Source organism: Trichoplusia ni, chromosome 1 (genome assembly GCF_003590095.1).
Source record: "Trichoplusia ni isolate ovarian cell line Hi5 chromosome 1, tn1, whole genome shotgun sequence".
Classification (NCBI taxonomy): Eukaryota; Metazoa; Arthropoda; class Insecta; order Lepidoptera; family Noctuidae; genus Trichoplusia; species Trichoplusia ni.
In genome coordinates this window covers 15382877-15402998 of record NC_039478.1, presented here as the reverse complement: position 1 = coordinate 15402998, position 20122 = coordinate 15382877, and the positions used below count along the sequence as shown (strand labels likewise).

The window sequence follows — 20122 nt, the reverse complement described above, 5'->3', positions numbered from 1 at the left end:
GAATTTTATTTCAATTCCATTTTTTTTTAATTGTTAAAAACCCGTCATGCTGCAATCGAGCTGGCGAGTCTGACGGTTCCGTATGAATACACTAAAAAAACAAATTTTAGACAAAATTGGTCACCCGTCGAATTAATAACCGTACCAACCACAGCAAAACAATTTCGTATTACGTAAATAAAATACGTATTAAAGAAACTAATACTAGGCGCGGTTCCCGCAAGGAAATATATTTTTTCTGACGGCGACTATTTTCGTGTTTGTTTTGTCAGGTTCGGAACGATGTCGCTCCTCGACGTCTACTTAGTTGAGTGTAGAGTTACCACTTTACCTCGAATGACTAACGCGCTTTCAAATTAGAACGAAAGTTTCTGCAAAATATTTTTATAATTGTTTTGGTGGAAAGGGTTTACCATGTAAAATACTGCAACCAAATATCCTTGAAACATAATACTTTCCGCTTTGAAGTTCGCAAAGCTTTGTTTCTTAATTTACTCATTAATTAACTATTCCTCAATATTTTTAACGTATAATTTATTGCCCCTATGACAAGGTATAATGTTGATTAATTACAAAATTCTTTAAGATCTATGATTGTCAACTCCTCCAAATATATCGACCGTAAAATCAAACGAGCTGTCAATTCTTGTCATTGTTTATTAAAATGCCAAAAAATCTGAAAATCCAATTCATAAAATAAAATCATGTTCCTATAAAAAGTTTATGTAATAAAATTTCTTTGGTCAGAGAACTATGCATTATTCATCATAGTATCTGATGCGTAAGAGTTTCTCATGTCGTAGTAATTCTCCTTGTACCCATAGTTACAGTATTGCATCGGTGCGCAGGATTCGTTCGTCATATCTTCGTAGCACCGCTCTTCATAATCATTGTCATTGTATTCTTGATAGCCTTCACAGTGTCCACTGTCCATATCATGGACATTCTCTCTTGGTACCTGAGTGGTACTTCGGCAATTTGTTGACTCGTTGGTTGGAGGGTTAGCGTTCCATCTTTGGGAGATCGCGCAACTGAGGGTGCCGCCATGTTGGAACGCGAATGGCCACGCCTGAAATTAAAGATTCGTATTAGGATTAGAGACTAGGATGTTGTAAATACTGATCCTTGGATCGGATATACTAGTTTATTAGAACTATGGAGGTAGAACGAATGGCTTTGGCGCAATACATTTTCTTGACCAACTTACACTGGGGCAAAATATTTCATATGTCCCGAACATATGAAATATTTTGCCCCTTAACTATCATATATGAAACCTATGTATAGTGAGGTAGCTATACATTTTAAATTAAATATTTCTTATCTTAACTCAAGAAACACAAGACCTCCCAATTAGTCAAATATTATGTCAATATGTCTGTTCGTTTATTGCAACATTATAAGATGAGGTGACCGCACTTTTTATGCAAAAATAAACAAAGCCGGGATTTTGCAGAGCACGTGTACCCAAGTCCCGATAATGTTGCTTTGATGATTATGAGATAAATAGTGGGAAAGATTGTAAAAAAATACATTTAAAACAGAACGGAGAAATTAGACTTCATTAATTCATAAAAAATAAACGTTTCAATATAAACGTTTAGGCGTTTCACAAAAAAATAATCAGGGTATTTAACGCACAGCCTTACATCCATAATGAAGCAGTAAATAAGACAAAGGAACAACCAGGGAACATTAAAACTGAAGCATCACTTTAACGTCCGGATATAAACTTTATTTATACTCAGAACAGCTGCAAACTTTTGGTCAGTGCGTATGCGCAGCGTAAAACTCTCCTGTTTATTGTTTCAACCTTTTTGTTTCTATGTTTTGTTCCACTTGTACGAATATATACGCTGTTGTTTGAACTCCGACCGAAGGGTTAGAAAAGTGACTCTTGATTTTTTATAAACAAATGTATCTATCGTATATTTATTTTTTCAAGATCTTGGAACACACACAGTGATAGCGCAGCTTGTACCAAAATGTGCGAAAATTTAAAAAGTTTAAAGTAAACAAGAGTTATATTTTTGAACATCATAGAAATGCCACCAAAGTCGTTGATTGACTGAGCATTGTTTTTGTTTGCATTTGCTTCCACTTCCTCTCCTCATCCCTACTAATATTATAAATGCGAAAGTAACTCTGTCTGACCGTCTGTTACGCTTTCACGTCTAAACCAGAACTGATTTTAATGAAATTTGGTATAGAGATAGAGTTGACCTTGAGAAAGAATATAGGATAGTTTTTAACCTGGACTTTTAAAGAGTTCTCTTGGGAACGCGATATAACCGACCTCGACGCGGGCGAAGCCGCGGGCGAAAAGCTAGTAGGATATAAATTAATGTAAAATTAAATCTTCAGCTTTTTACAAAACAAACAAATATTTCAGCAGTCGCCGATTTAAATGAATATTGTCTCTACATTTGTTTTGAAAAATATTGTTCCTCTAACGATGCGTTCGAAAGCGGTTAATCCGGCCATCGATCACGCATGCGACCTTCGTGGAACGTGTTCACTAATCCTGCGATGACAGTATTCGGCGCTTTGGCGTTTAGCAAATTCCCTTTGCCCGCCACTAATTCATTGCACGCGAGTCTCGTGCCTTGGATGAATTAAGGGATGACAGCCGTGACAGAAAATAAATTGTGAACAATTATACCATCGCTTAGTGATATATGGACGCGTGCTAACTTTTTCTAATTTTTTCATGTCGTCTTAACAACACTGATGAATGTTCGAGTTTTGTTGTTTTTAAGTTTATGTATTGTTTTTGTTTTTCATTTAATGTGTATTAATATTATTAAATACACTTAGTTATAAGAGCGATTTTAAGGTGAGTGTATTTGGCGTCCCTTCTGGAATCTTATTTCACAATCTACTGTTTATTCATCGTAAGGCATAACATTTCCTCTGGATATTCATATTTTTTTAAATTTTACTCTATTGTATTGACTGGCACAAAATAAATGCGTTTTGTAGAGTGCTTTTCCAGATGTTTTGTGTGCGAATCCAGCTACAAACTGTCTGGATACATTCGTGAGTATTCTAAAAGCGCTAACCGCATGGAACGTGTATAATTTAGACGCGTCGAATATGTACCACGCATACGTGTGCTATTTGAAAACTATTGAGTGTTAGCAAATCTTTTTGAGTGGCAGAATTTAGGAATTTAATATTTCTTCGTTGTTAGACGCAAGCAAGGTTCTTGATTATAAGAACCTCCAGGTTCATATTTTTTCACTTACATTCAGTTTCACGGAATGCGGAAGATAGAGAACCAGATGTAACATAACTTGGAAGTGTGCAAAGTCTAGTAGTGAACTATGAGGGATCGAACAGAGGTACGACGCTGATGATGATTGAAACATCAAAGTTAACAAAATTGATTATAGCCATGCATTTTAAAGGTCAGGAAGTGTAGAGCGGAGTAGACAGTAGAAATGAGACGGCGAAGAACAACGTCTTTCTTCCACAATGTTAACACTTTGAGACGTGATATCTAGGTAATTACCGTGTGGGTATGGGTAGTTATGTGTTGTAAAGATTAATCACTGACCAAGCTGAGCGGGTGCGGCGGCGTGTGCGCAGATCTCGGCTCATGCAGCAAGGCCCGCAGGTGTGCTATGTACGATGCAGCTAATCTCAGCGTGTCCAGTTTTGACAGCTTCGTGTCCGCTGGTACCCAAGGTAGTGTGGTTTTCAGTCTGATAACGAAACAAAAAAGCTTAAGAGATTATAGACTTTAACACGGTAAGAGTGGTTTTATATTCTTTTTGGATGGAAAGTTATTCAAAAATGGAAAACTGCAATAATGAAGAAAAGAACATTTCTGGCCAGCGCGCGGGGCCGTGCGGCGGCGGAGGGCAGTTTAATGTATTAATTAGGCATTTATTTAACAAAAAATAAGAAACTTCATCAAATTGAGAATCTAAATAACTTATCACTATGTATACTTATACCAGTTATGGTCCTTCGTAAATTACTATTTTAGTTGATTTACGGACAGACTAGCTATCTTTTAATCTTGGTAAAGACTAAGGGGCAATCAGTTGTTATTATGTCTAAGAAGTTCACCTGCAAAATGCCTTAGAAAGAACTCTCATCCTGGCTCGTTCACGGGCGTTGGCGGCATTTCTATGTTGAGGTTCTTGTGAACTCCGACCTATATGAAGAAAATACAAATTATAATACAAATACCTACTAAACGTAGAATAATATCAGTTAGGATTAGGATATGTGCGTTAAAGTTTACCACCGCGTTTTTTATAAATAAATTTACCATTTAATATAAATAAATTTATTTATAATTTAATATAAATAAAATTACCATGTTTTCAGTAGCCGAAGGGCAAAAGCGGAACTGTTACTATTAAGGCTACGCTATCTTTCCGATCCGTCTATTACCTACCACTCAAAAATGGTAATAGCTTGACGTTTAGCTAGTTGAAATTTCCACAAATGTTGTATTTATTTTCCTGCTATAGCAACAAATCATAAAAAAACCGAGAAATTATTGGTACAGCTGAAATTTTTTTGGGTGACCAATTTTCATTCCAATATGTTTTCTTCAGTCTAGTTCTACTGGATTCCCAAACGTCTCGAGTCCGACTCGCAATTATTCGGTTATTCATTTTACTTAGTCTTGCCCTATTCTGCGAGTTGCGACCAACAAAGGAACATCGCATACGTGAACGTTTAAACTAACCAACTTCAATTATTTAGTTCAAATAGTCAACAATAAAATTATTGTTTTTTTTTTCTAAAAAATAAAATAAATTTAATGATATTATTCTTACCTAATATAGTGGGTATTGAGATAAAAAATGCTATGTAACCGAGATTCCAGTTATTCAACAGCATCTTATCTCTTTACGTTGTTGAAATTCACCTTATCTAAGCCAAATTGTGTTAAAGATAGATCTTATAAAATATAAGTCTTAGATAAATATTTTCGGGCTGCACTTTGTACAATTCTCATATTATTATGTGTACTGTTTCAATTTTACCAAATAAATTTTTGGCACCTTACTTACCTGCACCTTTTTGGTCAGAAATTGTTACGCGTCAAAAGTAAAATTTATTAGCGATAAATCGGCAGAAATCTAGAACTTATTTTTCTAATGATTTTACTTCTCATCCGTTTTTGAGGTATTTATTAAACAACGACCTAATCGGGTTGCTTTATCATGAGTTGTCAAATCGCTTTGTCACTTGGGTCCGAAACTAGTCGGGCTATCTCGACAATTGAGCTTGAGTAAACCGATATTAAATAAATAATTACTAAAGTAATAAGCGGTTTTTTTTTTAATTGGCCGTTACCTTATTCTAGAGAGAGATAAGTATGCTGTTACAAGCAAAGCTATCGAGAAGCTCCACTGTAGCGAGGTCCTCCCAGTTAGGGAGGACTAAGCTCCTAACCAAAAACTAACATAGGCTAGGAGGGCATAAAAAAATTGTTTGCTAATTAGAAACAATACTCATCGAGTATTTGCTTAACCCGACGGGTTCGGGTTTCGAAGCTTATTTCGACACCTAAAAATTTTAAATAATTAGTATTTCCAAAACAAGAGTAGGTAGGTATGTATGTTTTATAAGTAAGTAGATACATAGGTATTTGTTTAATTAGACACTGAAAAAGCCGCATTAAAATAAAGGGATTGATGTTTGGAGAAGAACTTAGATTAATTAGCTTTTGAACTTCTAAAGACCTCCTGATTTATTAGTAAGCTAGTTTAATTAACTTAAAATAATATCGCTTTTTTTAAGGGAAGGTTTTATTTAATGTGTAGTGCAACGAAGTAATTTTCAACAGTAAATGTCATCCGCAATATGGCATCATTCAATGAAAATTCTTCCTTCAGGAACTGGTCAGGATGGTATAAAATTATGCCTACTTCAAAAATCTTACCTGAATTAGATTGAGTATCATCAAAGAAGAAATCATCGTCATCCACATCATCCGCTCGTTTATCAACGGGTGGCGACCGATTCACTTTTTTCCTTGGCATTTTTATAAAAAAATATTGCACAATTAAAAAAAGAACACTAATTCACTGCACTAGCACATTCTGTTAAAACATAATATATTTAAATTCGAACCAAATATGAATATTAATCCTATTTTTTAAATCGATGATTTTTGAAAGTTAAAAATATAGGGGTAGGTTTGTGTCTTCTTGTCTTCCCGCGTGACGTTTATCATTTGAGATCTTAAAGATGCGCGTGCGCAAGGCGGGCGGGTGGCTCGTTGGGCGGCGCCAACACTCGCCCCTCCCGTACAACATCCAGGATTACTCTTCGACTAATGAACGATGGTTTACGCAAGAAATACATAGCCCGGTCCGTTTTGGTATGTTTTTGTATACATCTAAATAGCCCATGGTTGTGAAACGGTGAATTTATATTGCTTCGGTATTTTTTAGGGGTTCTTATCCTTGATGTTGCCTATCTACGAAAGCATTGTAGGTATAATGTGATTAGAGAAATATATTTTATTTCTGAATTCAGAACTTCAATTTCTGCATTTAAGAGCAATTAATTACCTCTACATCAGTACCTGCATCCAGTTCTTCTCTGGTATCAATAACAGACACAATAGTCAATACATAACCATGCAAACTACCGTTATTATTTAAGAAGGACATAATATTACCTACGTATGAGTCTGTAATTACATTCCTTATGATTAACCGAATTTCCGGAATAAATAAAACAATGAATTAATGATTACTCAATTTAGAATACTGAAAAAGATTAACCAAAAAAAAATAGCGTAACATTCAACCGCAATAGACCCTTTTCAGAACTGTGTGAAAACAAAGTGTGAATCAATTAGCGCCGTCATAAGTTAACTTATAAAAAGTTGACAGAAAGCCGCCCGGGTCACACTTCCGCGACACATAATACTTTCTGAACATCCCTCTACACGTGCTTCACACCCCAGGAGTGCCCTTACGTCATGATAAAGGAAGGTATAAGGTTTGAGGTTCAATTTCTTTTTCAGTTTCGTGCTTTTATTATATAGGGATTCTATTATAGATGTGTGTACCTACTTACTGAATAACTGGTTTATTTTCACAATATAATAAAACATGCCATCAGACACACATTAGACGTGTATTCAATTTAAATTTTTTTCCTTGACACTACATAATTTTAAAATAAAGTGGTAAATATTCAGCCTTATTTCTTACTTGAATGATGACGCTTGTAGAATCGTTGTGCTATAGGTACACTAAGTACAGAACCTTTTTTTAAACGGTACGTGCTTACTTTATTAGACAGAGATTCTATGAATTAAATTTTGTGATTGGCTGTAACTATACCAGGCCATCATCTCTACTCCACTCAGGCAAGACATTAGATAGACTGGACATCCATTTAACAAGCTTGAATGTTGAGCTAAGTATTACTTTTTATATTGTTCCCTGTAACTTGAAGTATTTAATATTAGTTCGTCAGTCAGCCCTAATTGTGGACATGATCGGCGGCGCGCTCCAACTGTGAGGTGTTAGACGAATTGCTGCAAATAGGATCGGCTAGGGATGGCACCTAACCAGTGATTAGGTACAGAGTTTAGGAAATTGGAATATTATTATATTATTGCATGATTTCTTAAAAAAAAAACTTTTTCAGAATTTGTAAGTTTCTTATCCTCACATTGGTCTGAAAACTCAATAAAACTATAACTTTATAAAACAAAAAACTATCTACTACATATCAATTTATATTGAACTCTGTTAAATTGCAAATAAAAAGCTCTTTTTTCAGAATTATTTATATTTCGTTCTTGTAATGCACTTCAACTCAATAATGCGCTAGTCAATAAAAAAAAACATCATTTGTCCCGTAATAAATTCTACAAAACCTCGAACTAATTTTGTATAATACGATTTCTTGAATTATAAATTTATAAATTATTTTGGTTCTCAGTAGCAGCCCTAAGAAGGTGGTCCAGGTGGCGGATATCAAAGCATTGAATTTAACCGTTCCGACGAAAAGTGATTCGTTTTAAGCGCCATACAGTGTGACTTACGATGCTACTGTTTACTCAAATAATATTATTCTTTGTTCCACTTACACGATAACAATTAATTATGATGAATCGTCATTGACGATGTTTAAAAATATTAGTGGAATTTGTAAAAAGTAACAAGGTTAAAATAAATTAGTAACGATTAAGTAAATAAAACTACGATTATGAAAATGGTTTAAGTATTTGCTCTCTTGTTTTTTAATCTTCATATTAGAACAGAGCTTCTGCGGCATAAAATAATAATTAATTTATTAGGTATATAAAATCTCGTGTCACGTGCATACGTAATGGAATTCCTCCGAAAGGGCTCGACTGATTCTCATGAAATTTTGTGTACATTAGATAGGCTTGAGAATCGGACAAAATCTATTTTTCATTCCCCTATTTTTTCTGCACCATGTTAAAATAACTTTTGATGGTTCAGCTAGTAATGTAAACGAATATAATTTTCATAATAATATGTTATAGAGAATATTATTCAATTCGTAAAAGTTGCAACTATAGCTACTATTTATAGCAAAGCGTAATATTTACGCAAAACGAAGATCTAAGAAAATGAACGTCGTTAATAGGTACTTACTAGATCCACGTATTTTTATTTTCTGATTTTCATATGTTTATATTTAAGGATTTGGTACGAATAATTTACAATAGTAGAAGTGGCGTGTATTTCACAATATAATCATGAAAAATAAAACGCGTCTCCTATCATTTTTAGTGTTGTTTGTGAGGATTGTGGCAACTTTGGAGGCGTATGTCAAATTTGACTTTTCACATCTGACAACATGTCATTTCGACATATCGACATTAGATAGGCACTGGTATTGTACTATCGATATCATCGATATCGAACATCGATAGAGGTAAAAAATACATACACAAAAAACATACACAAAAGTATTTTACAGAGAACAATATTGCAGATAAGTGTTGAAGTATTGTATACAAATAATTTTGTTCCAATACTTTGACTTCACCATACATGATATAATTTTATTAAAGCGAAATAAAATACGTCTCTTAAACATATTTAAATAGGTTTTGTTATCGATGTTTTGTGATGGTAATATTTGTAATCACTAACACTATATTCAACAAATGTCGAGTATTGTCGAGCTACTTTATAGAGTGTATCTAAAAACTGGTTTGTTACGTACTTGTGCGACGCTTATGAGGCGAATTGTTTGTGTTTAAGTTAGTGTAAGACGATAATGACATTTCTAAAAATGTTACGAACGGAATAAGATTTCGTTTCGCAGTAATAAGGCCGTGTTGACAAACCCAAGGGGCTTGTCTTGTAAACGCACTGAAAATGTTACCGGGAATTGGGGTTTTTGGGACTGGAGCTATAGCAAAAGTTTTGGTGCCATTCTTAAGAGAAAAAGGGTTTCCAGTAGAAGCTATATGGGGTGTTACACTTCAGGAAGCTGAGCTAGCTGCAAAGGAACTAAAGATACCATTTTTCACAAATAAAATAGATGATGTTTTGCTGAAAAAGAATGTGAGCTTGGTATTTATTGTGTGCGCGCCAAATTTACACGCCCAAATATCAGTTAAGGCTTTGGGTATTGGAAAGCATGTAGTTTGTGATAAACCTGCAGGGCTATGTCAGGCAGAAGCCTTAAAAATGGTGCGAGCTGCACAATACTACCCCAGTCTTATATCCATAGTCAATCATTCTCTACGGTTTTTACCGGCATTCAGCCACATGAGGAAATGCATCCATGAAGGTTACTTAGGTAATCCAGATGAATTGAGTCTTGTAGATGTACGAGTACAAATGGGTCCTTTGATAGGGGAAACATACAACTGGTTGTGTGATGATACTATGGGAGGAGGGACACTGACATTAGTTGGTAGTCATGTTATAGATTTAGTTTCATACCTGACCGGACAGAAAGTTGTCAAGGTACATGGAGTCCTAAGAACTTTTGTGGAAGAAACTAGTAAAGTTAATGGCATTAGGAAGATAACAGCTCCAGACTTCTGCACATTCCAATTACAAATGGATAAAGGGCTATTAGTAACTGCTACACTGAATAACCATTTGCCTGGACCATGCTTCAATCAAGAAATTTATGTGTGCAGTAAGAAAGGTTATCTGGTTGTGAAAGGAGGTGACTTGCATGGTAAACTGCACAAACCCAATGTGAAGTTTACAGAGGATGAAGGTAAAAGGCCCCATGGTCAAGAAGAGGTCATTTATGTTGATGTTGAAGATTTGAGTTGTGCATCAAGTGTTGTCCCAAAACCTTACATAAAAGGCCTATGTAAAATGATAAGTGCCTTAAAAGAAGCCTTTTTACCCGTCAAGGAGCAAATGGACTGGGTCAAAGAGCCTGTGAAGGCTGCAGCCACATTTGAGGATGGGCAAAGAGTCCAGGCCGCAATGGAGGCTTTACGTCAATCAAATGAAGATGGCTGCTGGATATCAGTACAGTTACTAACAGAACCTCCGGACCCAAACCCAGCCTTATCGGCTGCTGTGAGACGCACAGCCATATCTTTACAATAGTTTTGCAATTTAAATGTATTGATATGCCATCATCATGTACCTTTTACTGCGTAAACATTAGCTATGTTGCATATATTAGTCAAATAAGTACTTAGCTATTAAGATTCAATATGTAATATGTCTCAGTATTAATATTGAATAACCTATGAAGTGGTTAGTCACAAGATTCTGTAACCATTGTGTTTATTTTAAGTGCATTTAACCTTATTTTAAAGCTTGCCATGATTATGTAAATATAGTCATATTTGTCGAAGGATGTTGTCCTTCTTGTACTGCACTTAGATAGTCACAATTTTAATTATTAATTTTGTACTTAATTTTATACATTTTCATATTTCTAGGCAAACAAAACGCTATATAAGATATTGTATTTACTGTGATTTAAAGTTAGTGCTTAATTATGTATGATTATAAAATCAGGTTGTACAAAGATTGTCTAAAATTAAAACAATATTTTACTATTTACTCTGTTTGTTTTCTTTACACTCTTAATTACAATATTTAGTAGGAAATTAAATTTAGATCATATTTTCTTTTCAACAAACCTCAAAAATGAGGAGGCTCTCAATATGTCTGGCCTTAGATCTTGTATTTCTTATCTCAGAAATTCAGACCTGAGACCGAATGAGCTGCTAGCAATGATCTTGTTGATTATTTTTCTATTTATCGTGAAATAGTTGCCATTAGCTTTTTGGTTGTATGTTATTGTTATAAAATCAATATTATGATGTAATAGAATGGCCTCTGATTACATGAAAAAGGTAACAAGTCAAGCGGGTCAGATAGAGTCAGATTAGAGTCAAATGCATAATGACCTGACTGCAATTTCTAGAATTCTAGATTGGCCACCGCTACCAATGAAATAGGAACCTAGTTGCCTTCATTTTAGAACTATGAAGCCTACATTTTTGGCAATTTCAATGAATCTTGATCGATTCACTTTTGTTAGATAATGTCTGATCAGCAAAATTCATGATTGTATAGGCGATATTTAATAATAAGTAGGTAGGTCAATACAATATTGAGACCAACCATGGGAACATAATTTGACAGTGATGATTTTTGAAGTCCTAATCGAAAATTATGTCACCCACAAACTGCTTATCAAGTTATTCAATTGCAGTTATCGCAGAACTATCGTAATAACTCATTGTTATAACTTAAAAGTGTGTAACGAACTAACGTGTGGTGCGTTTAGGTTATGCAAGTTCTAGAACATGGGATTCGTAAGATAACCAAAAGCAATGTTTGAGGTTATGAGCATGACAATAGGTTAAAATTAGGGTTATAGAAAATAAAAATACATAAATTCTGTAACAAATTTATAATAAGAAATGCAACGGAGATAACATCAATATCCCATCTCACAACATAGTAGCATATTACACAATCACATAATATTCATTCACTACTTGTACTAAATTTAAGACTAACAGTAAACAGAATCAGAATCACCAAAATTAAAACTAACACAAAATTCAGTTTTCAATCTTCGCCAGGATGTCAGACTCTCGGAATAGGTGGTATTCCTTCTCGTCGTTTTCTATGGACACTTTGGTGCCGCCGTATTCCGGCAGAAGGACTTTGTCGCCAACCTTGACCAGGACTGGGACGAAGTCACCGTTGTCTTTTCTGGCGCCAGGTCCAACGGCAACTACTTCTCCATGCAGCATTTTGGACTGCGCCTTCTCGGGGATGACGATGCCGCCAGCGGTCTTCGTTACCGCTTCAGCCCTTTTGATCAGAACGCGGTCGAGCAGAGGAATTAAGCGCTTTACTACGTTAGCCGCCATATTATTAATTAGAAATGCAGACAGAAGTTATGGAGGAATCGGCAGTAACGCCTATTGACTGGACCTTGTCTAGAATATTCGAGCTACACCGGCGACCGACCGTCGTTCAACTTTTTGACAAAAGTTCATTCATCTCTTTTTGTCCATGCGTTTATGGTGTTGCCAAATGTCAAAGAATATTTTAAATTTCGATCGCAGTTTTAAAGAAAAAGAAAAGCAAATTGAATCTATTTTTCTCAAATTTAATAAGATTTTAAAGGTATGTAGCTCAAATTAATTTTGATTGTAAGTAATTTGTAAAGTAAAGCAAATTTAGCTTCACTAAAATAAAATAACTTTTAGTAGTGACCTCTGCTAGGTAGTAGCAAAAACTTTTCATTGACAACTTTTCGTAGCAGTTCATTGTAATCACTGTAGATGGCGTTATTATAAGTTTTTTAAACCATAATAGATACGAATGTGTTACTGTCCATGTCTGATTATAAAAATATTTTCATAGAACAAGCTCATAGATTCAAACTTGAAAAATTTCGTCTTCGTGATCGGCATCAAATAATTAGCTTACTTTTATAGTGACTTTTATATACGCTCTAATAATATTTGATTAGTAAGGTCTGGAAACATTGTTTTTTTCAATCCAATTTCCATCTAAATATTACAATACCTGCAAGACTTTAGGAAACTCTATTCACTGTTCCCTAGTAGCTTTGCAAGCATAGTAATTCTCTGGAAGAAGGATTCAATGAAGGTACCTTTGGTAACAATTGTTAATTAAGTACATAATAAATAACACACAAGGGTACTTAGGCTTATCATTAACATCTTAAATTGCTTAGCATTTTAGTATTCTTCTCTCAAACGTAGCTTTAATATTATAAGGTAGGATAGGCATCTTTGTAAACAATGTGAATTAATTATTTTTATATTAAGTAGCTACTAATCAGAATTCACAGCATTTATCATACACAATGCTTTGTTGATTACTCACAGAATTAATATAGAATATTTTGTACATAGGTGTCATTTGGGATCGCGTATAATGGTCGCGTCCGTAATCATCAAGTGGGATAGTCTGCCGCACATCAGCAGTAAAAATGAATTAGGAAATTCAATCTTATATTATTGGAATAGAGATGCTGTTAATGTTAAAATGTTGGTACTGATGTTTAGTTGTGTGTGAGCAGTCTGTGCGCGCGGCGCCGCGCCGTGACCGCCGATGGAATGTGCGCCGGCGCCGGCCAGTCTCGGACACACCTGCGCGCGCACCAATTGTACACACAATCACGCTGAAACACACACACGCCTAGCCTATCGTGTATGACGAACAAACCCACGCCACACAAAAGACGCTGGGTTGCGCTCGCGCATCGCGATATATGACCGCCTCCGCGCATGTGCGGGCACATGAAAGCACTCTGGCCCTGCCGCCATTGTCCAGGGAATACAGTTTGACAGGTCTTGAATACCTAATTGACACTTAATCACAAAGACACAATTTATTCATACGAGTATCTGTAGTTGCTAAAGACAGGAAACCGGCACATATGGAGCCTACATTTGTCCTGGTAGTTTTTAAACAGAATCAAAAAAAGGTAATCATTTAAAGGATCATTTCATCCAAGGAACAGTTCCTTACCTACATAATTAATATTATAAAACATTAGCAGAAAGAGCAGGAACAACAGAACACTTTTACCGATTTTCATTCGCCGAAGACTTGTAAATCACGAATACAGCCAATTGTTTCTAAAGTACATAAGTACATACAACCCTTAGCTTCTTAAGTTACCTTCAGAGAATAATAAGGGCTCCAGACTGTTTTTCACGTTCCAAAGCAGTCCAAAGACCACAGGATCACCTAATACATCCAAACAAAAACACACCTACAACGGCTACAACTTTTTGCAATAATCACATGAAAGGCGCCGCGATATTCACACAAATACTAATTGTATTGGTAAATACAACAAATAGATAAAAATTAGCTCAAAGGAATTCGGGTATCAAAGGCTGATGCAATGAATTTATATAATTCAAATCGTTTTTTGCGAGTAAACCGTAAAAAGATCGTGATCGGGTTCACACGGCATTCGCCAACTACACAGCATTCGCAAACTATTCACGTGTGCAAGTGTAGGGTGACTGTTTGGTATCCTAAACGTGGGATATGTTGTCTTCCGGGTTGATGTACAATTAGCTACTGGTTATTTAAAACAATTGAGTAAAGATCATTTTGATTTTCTAATATACACTAAGTTCGTTGAACTAGGTTATCGTGATAAGGTTGTATAATCTATTCTTATGCAGACATCCAATTTCTATTAAAAATGTTGTGTTTGAGCTACCTACCTGAAGAAGATTGATGAAGAAGAGTATCAGAAGACAACCACATAAAGTCAATTTCCTGTTTTCATCTCTAAGATTTACTTAGTTATAAGTTAAGCACGATATCACATTATTATTTCGTTAAAAATGTTATAAAATCAAAATGCAGTATCATGCTCCTTTAATCGTGGTTAAACTACGATAAAAAGTTGCGATAATAGCGCGGATGTTAAAAGCGTACAAAATAACACAACAAACATAGCACAACAGGGAACTCTGTATGGCCTTATATGAACTTTGCCACGTTATATTTACAGATGAAGAAATAACGAGATCTTTATTGCTTAGGCATAAGGTTGATAATTGTATGGTTTATTTGAGATGAAGATTCCAAAGGGGTTTGCGTCACAGATCGTGGTCGGTTCTCACGACACGGACACAGGTGCGCATCCGGCTATCTTGCCTGCGCGGGATTCGAATCAGTTTAGTGAAGCGTTCTAATTGTGGTGCCAAAACAAAGATCAATGCTTGAGAAGACGTCTGTTAGAACTGGCTTGACGCCTTCCTATCTTATATCAAAGTTTTTAGTAATTTTTAATATTTTTTTTACAATTTTCCAAAAAGCGATTTTAATGTTTGGCTAGTTCACGTACACAAAATAAATGAATGAGTTTAAAATCATCTACATACACAATTGAAGAAACGAAGAGTATTTAAAATAACATTTTTACAGTACTTATACTTATAGAAGAGCCTTCCAATTAAAGCCAGTTTAGTTTGATGAATTTCTACATAATAATAATATGTGCAGTATTGTGCAGATGAAAATTTACTAACTGTTACCGATAGATGGTGTTAGTAGATCTAAAATAGATTCAGCGTTTAATAAAACGATTTACAGAAATTGTTTTAGATTTGCAGAAAGAATCATTTCGATATATAAATAAGTTTTGTTAATTAAAGTAAAGCTTCCTGGGGTGAAAAGTTTTGTATTAATTAGCCGTTAAAGCGCCATCTAGTAAGTTATTGCAAAACTTCTCTCAATGCAAGCAGGCAAGTGAGAGGAAGCTGGAAGATTCGGTATTGCTGTTAATTTTAAGGTTATCTACTTGTCATATAGAGGTTTGCTCTTTGGTTTTATTATTGTGAATGAATATTGTTGAAAACAAACAAAGTTGTGCTAATAGTGTAGTTTGGTAATGTTTGTGATTGATAGCTATTAAATAATAATAATGTCCGATCCGGTTGTGGAAACCCCACAAGGTAAAATAAAAGGGAAGGTGATAAAGATATTCGATGACTTTGAGTATTCAAGTTACAAGGGAATTCCGTATGCAAAACCACCCCTTGGCGAATTGCGATTTGCTGTAAGTATTGCTTTATTTGCCTAATCAGTGGTTCCAAGTTTTACATCTGTACTTAAGTAAAATTATTGTCGTCCCAATATCTGGTTCACACAATACGTAAGAACTTTCTAATTATGACATTGATTACAGTACTACTTTCAAAAAAATCATAATTTGTTGTTGTTATTCATTATTGTTGAATAAAATCTAAACAAAAACTAACAAAATAGCATTCGCAAATATTTAAATAATCTTCAGTTAATATTAAACAGTGGTTTTTATTTAATTGTTGTGGTAAAAAGTGAATTGAGTTCGTTGTAAATGTGTGCGTAAGCCGGTAGCGACGGTCATGACGGTCATTGCGTTTATACTCAATTGCGTGTGTAGTAGTGAGTCCTAGTAATACCAGTCACAGATTATTACCCCACATCGTAGCAAAATTTTCAGTTAAACAATGTTCAACGTGAAAAGATATCCTTAGTCAAAGTCAAAGTTAAAATGTTTATTTACAAACTAATTTAAAACATACGGCTCTATAATTTAAAACGTCACACTATTGAAATCTTATACTCAACTTATAAAAATATAAATTTGGTCTTTTTGCTCTAGCAGTAGTAGTAGTAGTTATTTCCTACAAACGAGGGCGTAGTATTACGCGTGTTTACAACACTTTGCTGTGGGAAGAAAATTATGTCAACTTAAGGAAACATTATTTGGATTTTACTTTAAAGACAAGTTTGTATTTATAACCTACATAAATAAATAATAAGTTGCAATTATTTATTCGTAACTGAATAGTTAGTGGGAATCTGAATATATGCTATGACAACACTGAACACATAGCGTCTCTTTTTATCTTAATAAGGCAATACGTAAATAATTATGGGTAGGTAAAAACAGTAAAACAGTAGGTAGTAAGTCGCTATTTTATAACTGAAACCGCGATAAAAATAATACGTCGTTGACGTTCGATGGTTTGCGCGCGTATTTCTAAGGTTCCTGGATGTCCGGTGTCGTGGTCATATAGACCCCTACGACTCTTTCTAACGAAGGCTCCTGAAATATTCTTGTTACTCAATTGTGTTTTTATTAAACAAATAAATAATGTCGTTGTTTATCGCAAGTTACTTTTCGATTGGGCTATGCTCTTTGTGCTCTTTGTGTATGACAAGTACTGTATTATTCAAGTTTCGAAGGCTTAGAGAGATAAGATATAAGTGGCATACGTATTCTTGTATATATAACTTATGATGTATGTATGTTGTAGATATAACTTTTAACTTTGTCTTTCAATAGATACGTTATAATTGCACAATGTTTTTGCTTTTAGGCACCGCAACCGCCAGACTCATGGGAGGGAATCAGAGATGGGACCAAAGATTGCAACATCTGCGCGCAGTTTGATAAAGAGACCAAAAGCATAGTAGGAGACGAAGATTGTTTGTATTTAAATGTCTATACGCCAAAGCTACCTTCAGATAAAAATGAGTTACTTCCTGTTATGGTGTTTTTGCATGGCGGTGGTTTTCTCTTCGGGCACGGGACCGACGATTCAGCACATGGACCGGATTTTCTCGTAAAACGAAAAATAGTCGTGGTCAGTCTGAACTACCGACTGGGAATCCTCGGATTTTTATCCCTAGACCGTAAAGAGGCAACAGGTAACATGGGACTCAGGGACCAAGTGCAAGCCTTGAAGTGGGTCCAGCAAAACATTAAGGAGTTCGGTGGAGATCCCAACAGTGTTACTATTTTCGGAATCAGCGCTGGTGGAGCATCTGTAGAATACCTCCTCCTGTCACCTATGGCTAAAGGTCTGTTTCACAAAGCCCTTGCTCAATCTGGTTCTTCTTTGTTACATTGGGCTTATAACGCTGATGTCAAAAAGCTGGCCTCAAAAATACCCTTTCTGAATGGTAAAGTTGTTGTCGACGACGATGACTTGTTAAAATACCTGAAAGGTTTGTCGACTAATGAATTGATTACCGCGTCTATGCTGGCTTTGGCTACCGATGAATGGCGAGGTGGTATTCACTTTGGTTTCGTGCCCACAGTTGAGAAACCAGGCGACTGGGAACCGTTTTTAAGCAAGCCTCCATACGAACTGCTGTCTAAAGGAGAATTTAACAAAGTTCCGTACATGTCTGGGTTCTGTTCACGAGAAGGTCTGCTCATGGTGTCTCACGGTGCACCGACTTTAGAGAAGTTCATAAAAGAGAAGGTTTTCGTAGATTACTTCCCGTTTGACCTCGATGTCCCGGAAAAGATTAATACGGAACTTAAGTTGAAGACAAACTATCTAGAAGCTGAGAGGATCTATGAGGATCCTGACGCTTACGCAATTGATTTCTTCTCCGATGTGGACTTTATCGGTGGGATTTACGTGGCTACAAATTTAATAGCTAAGCACAATGCCCCTGTGTTTTTCTACGAGTTTGCTTACGATGGAGGTTTGAATTACATCAAGAAGTGTTACAACATCGACCGTCAGGGGGCGTGCCACGGTGACGACGGCGGCTACATCGTAAGAAGTAACAAGCTATCTACATCCATCAGTGACATGGATAAAATTGTTAGAGATACGATGAACCAATTATGGGTTAACTTCGCGACCTATGGGTGAGTAAATAATAAATCAAAACTATACAGTTAAAAATAACGTCAATCATACGATTTGTTGTAGCAATATGAAGATATACACAAATATATTTCTCGAAATGAACCATTAATTTAGAATTATGCATAAATACTTTGTAATAGTCTGCCAATAACGATCTAATTCTTTGAATTAAATATATTAAGTTGACTGAAAGAAGCATAACCCGCTTATAACATAAAAAATACTTTTTCAGGGATCCTACGCCGAGGCTTGATTTCTTGGTAACAACGAAATGGGAGCCCATCGCTGAAACAGGCGTCGCTTGCTTTGTGATCGACAGAAAAATGAAAATGAAATACGAAGTGTACCCAGAACGTATGAAAGTGTTTGAAGAGCTTTACGAGAAAAAATGCAGTACTAAATGATGTATACGAGATTAATGTTATGTCCAAAACTTTTGTACACAACACAGTAATATATTCAACGTTTTTGATATTATACGAAACATTTTGATTTGCAGACTTTGATTTAGTTCAATATTTTTGAAGGAAACACCGTACCGTTTTCTTGTCTGTCAAATGAATACCAGGCGTTTGTCTCTCTGACGAGCATATTTATAGTAAATTTCGTAGTGGCTTTGAAGATATTATCAATTATATTTTCGTTGATGCGTAAGGAAAAAAGATAAAGCGGATTATAATAGCTATGATACTCTGATCTTTATCTAAGTTTTTACCTAATTATTAAGAGACAAGAGTGTTATCGGTAGAATTTGAATGATACCGGTAGAAATTAAAAGTCATACCACCTGTATTTGCCTATTTGGCGCAGTTAGGTAAAATATAAAGTATTTACCTACTTGCTGATGACTTGGGTTCAATATGAGGGTTCAAAGACGTTTGGCTCGCTTCTTTGTTACTCCAGTGGCCGGCAAGTTGCCGACGCGACATTTTGCACCATTGGGCACCAGGTCAAGTCCCAGTCACGGGTCACGCTAAAAATGGCTACCATTGATTAACAAAAGTACATAAGTTAAATAGTACGCCAGGCGGATATGTCTGGATGATCTGGATTTCATCTCACCGAACTGGTAAGAGAGTGGTGAGAGAGACAAGTGGAAGGAGAGTGAGGAGTCCTTTGCCTAGCCTCGGCAAATTCCAGGCTAGTAATCCTAGGCTAGGCTAGGAATTTGCATATAGGGATGTTTGCATTTGTTCCCGTGCCATTTTCGATTTTTAGTGGGCGGGCCCGCGACCTACATCATCATCGGCCTAGCCTTTCCCAACTGTGTTGGGGTCGGCTTCCAGTCTAACCGGATTCAGCTAAGTACTACAGCTGTGTGTCTGACTTCGACAACCCAGTTACCTGGGCAATACGATACCCTTGGTTAGACTGGTTGTCAGACTCATGCTTCTGATTACCTGTAACGACTGTCAAAGATGTATGAATAACGGCCGGGACCCACAATTTTACGTGCCTTTCGAAACACGTAGGAACTCGGTAGAT

The 20122-nt window shown here is 35.7% G+C and overlaps 4 protein-coding genes across 4 annotated transcripts; 2 read left to right on the top strand and 2 right to left on the bottom strand.

The window, feature by feature from the left end:
• Nucleotides 1-56: 56 nt before the first annotated feature.
• LOC113497106 (basic helix-loop-helix transcription factor scleraxis) lies at nucleotides 57-6680 on the bottom strand. The gene is made up of 4 exons (XM_026876494.1): nucleotides 5912-6680; nucleotides 4078-4165; nucleotides 3560-3707; nucleotides 57-1069 (listed from the first exon to the last, which is right to left on the bottom strand). The coding sequence occupies exons 1-4, from the start codon at nucleotides 6009-6011 to the stop codon at nucleotides 752-754; spliced, it is 654 nt and encodes a 217-aa protein (XP_026732295.1). The 5' UTR covers nucleotides 6012-6680; the 3' UTR covers nucleotides 57-751.
• A 2434-nt stretch (nucleotides 6681-9114) lies between these two features.
• On the top strand, nucleotides 9115-11018 carry LOC113497061 (glucose-fructose oxidoreductase domain-containing protein 1). The gene has a single exon (XM_026876482.1). It carries the CDS (start codon nucleotides 9351-9353, stop codon nucleotides 10551-10553), a length of 1203 nt encoding a protein of 400 aa, XP_026732283.1. The 5' UTR covers nucleotides 9115-9350; the 3' UTR covers nucleotides 10554-11018.
• An 844-nt stretch (nucleotides 11019-11862) lies between these two features.
• Nucleotides 11863-12477, bottom strand: LOC113497077 (10 kDa heat shock protein, mitochondrial-like). The gene has a single exon (XM_026876483.1). It carries the CDS (start codon nucleotides 12344-12346, stop codon nucleotides 12032-12034), a length of 315 nt encoding a protein of 104 aa, XP_026732284.1. The 5' UTR covers nucleotides 12347-12477; the 3' UTR covers nucleotides 11863-12031.
• A 3275-nt stretch (nucleotides 12478-15752) lies between these two features.
• LOC113497045 (esterase E4-like) lies at nucleotides 15753-19130 on the top strand. The gene is made up of 3 exons (XM_026876481.1): nucleotides 15753-16038; nucleotides 17348-18636; nucleotides 18870-19130. Exons 1-3 carry the CDS (start codon nucleotides 15904-15906, stop codon nucleotides 19039-19041), a joined length of 1596 nt encoding a protein of 531 aa, XP_026732282.1. The 5' UTR covers nucleotides 15753-15903; the 3' UTR covers nucleotides 19042-19130.
• The last annotated feature ends 992 nt before the right edge of the window (nucleotides 19131-20122 follow it).